Source organism: Mandrillus leucophaeus, unplaced genomic scaffold (genome assembly GCF_000951045.1).
Source record: "Mandrillus leucophaeus isolate KB7577 unplaced genomic scaffold, Mleu.le_1.0 Scaffold48, whole genome shotgun sequence".
Taxonomy (NCBI): Eukaryota; Metazoa; Chordata; class Mammalia; order Primates; family Cercopithecidae; genus Mandrillus; species Mandrillus leucophaeus.
The window spans coordinates 1,070,830-1,072,524 of NW_012105142.1; the positions used below are offsets into that span (position 1 = coordinate 1,070,830).

A 1,695-nucleotide genomic window follows, 5' to 3' on the forward strand; every position below is an offset into this window, starting at 1 on the left:
AGCCTCAGTGCACACCTGTAATGTAGCTGGGATTACAGGCGGGGGCCACCACACCCGGCTAATTTTTGTATTTTTGATAGAGACGGGGTTTTACCATGTTGGCCAGGCTGGTCTAGAACTCCTGACCTCAGGTGATCCTCCCACCTCGGCCTCCCAAAGTGTTGGGATTACCAGCGTGAGCCACCGTGCCCAGCCTTGACTTTTTAACTTGAGCCATTCTGATAAATATGCAGGGTATTTCATTTTGCATGTGTGTGTGTGCGCACGTGTGTGTTTTCTAGCTTCTTTGTTTTTGATTTTTGAGATACAATTTACATATAGTAAAATTCAGCCTTTAATGTAGCATACGGTTTTTTTTTTTTTTTTTAAAGAGGTAACATTTTTAATCATCAAAAAGGAAAATTACTCTCACCTAAAGCCAAGAATCACTGTTTCTTGTAGCAGTGGTTTAAACAGAGGTATAAACAGCAAGTGAATCTCGTCGTCTTTGCGGGGCTGTGGCCATGCCCCTCAAAGTGAATTTAGAGGCTCTACAGCCCTGGTGAAAAAAAAAAGAGAAATTAGCCAGGCACAGTGGCATACACGTGTAGTCTCAGCACTTTGGGAGGCTGAGGTGGGAGGACCACTTGAGCCTGGGAGTTCAAGACCAGCCTGGAGCACATCGCAAGACCCTGTCTCTAAAAAAAAAAAAAAAAAGAAAAAATTAACTGGGCACAATGGCTTGTGCCTGTGGACCTACCTATTGGGAGGCTGAGGCGGGAGGATCACTTGAGCCCAGGAAGTGGAGGCTGCAGTGAGCCGTGATGGTGCCACTGCACTCCAGCCTGGGCAACAGAGTGTGACCCTGTCTCAAAAAAAAAAGGAAGTTGTTCTTTGGCATGCCACGTAGTTCCAAAGGAATTGGAATCCATCCTGGATCCCACCATGATCCCGCATTGTGCGTGGGAGCTGTGGGGGGCACATGGCGCCAGTCACTCTGGCCCAGTTTCTTCAATACTGATGGTGTTTCTGTTTCCATCTTCTGTGCTTCCCAGAGGCTGGCGAAGGTTCCTGCCAGCGGGCTTGGTGTGAACGTGACCAGCCAGGACGGCTCCTCCCCGCTGCATGTCGCCGCCCTGCACGGCCGGGTGGACCTCATCCCCCTCCTGCTGAAGCACGGGGCCAACGCGGGTGCCAGGAATGCAGACCAAGCTGTTCCGCTCCACCTGGCCTGCCAGCAGGGCCACTTCCAGGTTCGGGCTCTGTGTCGCGGGCAGTGGAGCAGGGTGTCCGCTTTGGGCACCTTAGTGGGAATGCTGCAGGGGTTTGGTGGCTCCCCCAGAGGACGCTGCTCCCCCGAGCCCGGAGATTCTGAGGTACACAGGGTAGGCCACTCAGCCTCAGGGCACAGAATCCTGGTGCTCCCTGGGGGTGGAGCCAGTCCCTGCCCCACTGCCACGCCCATGTGGGTGGTACCAAGGTTGTCATTCTGTTCTGCTCCCAGCAGGATCTGGCTCTTGAGCTTGTGTGGCGGCCACTGAGGGCTGTCCCCATGGTCATCTTACCACCTTTATACCCTGACAGCGCTTGCTCTGGGCCCAACAGTTGAGCACTTCATAAAGAATAATCAAGGCCCCATAGAGGGGCTCAAGGGAGAATTTTGGAGTGATTAACTTTTTGAAAGTCCTGTTTTTCTTTGCTTTTTTTTTTTTTTTT

The 1,695-nt window shown here is 51.9% G+C and overlaps 1 protein-coding gene across 1 annotated transcript in view; it reads left to right on the plus strand.

The window, feature by feature from the left end:
* ANKRD27 (ankyrin repeat domain 27 (VPS9 domain)) overlaps nt 1-1,695 on the plus strand; it is a 132,931-nt gene that overhangs the window by 109,992 nt on the left and 21,244 nt on the right. Inside the window, exon 22 of the mRNA XM_011995283.1 lies at nt 1,035-1,232. Coding sequence (XP_011850673.1) covers nt 1,035-1,232 — 198 coding nt within the window. The remainder of the gene's footprint in view (nt 1-1,034; nt 1,233-1,695) is intronic.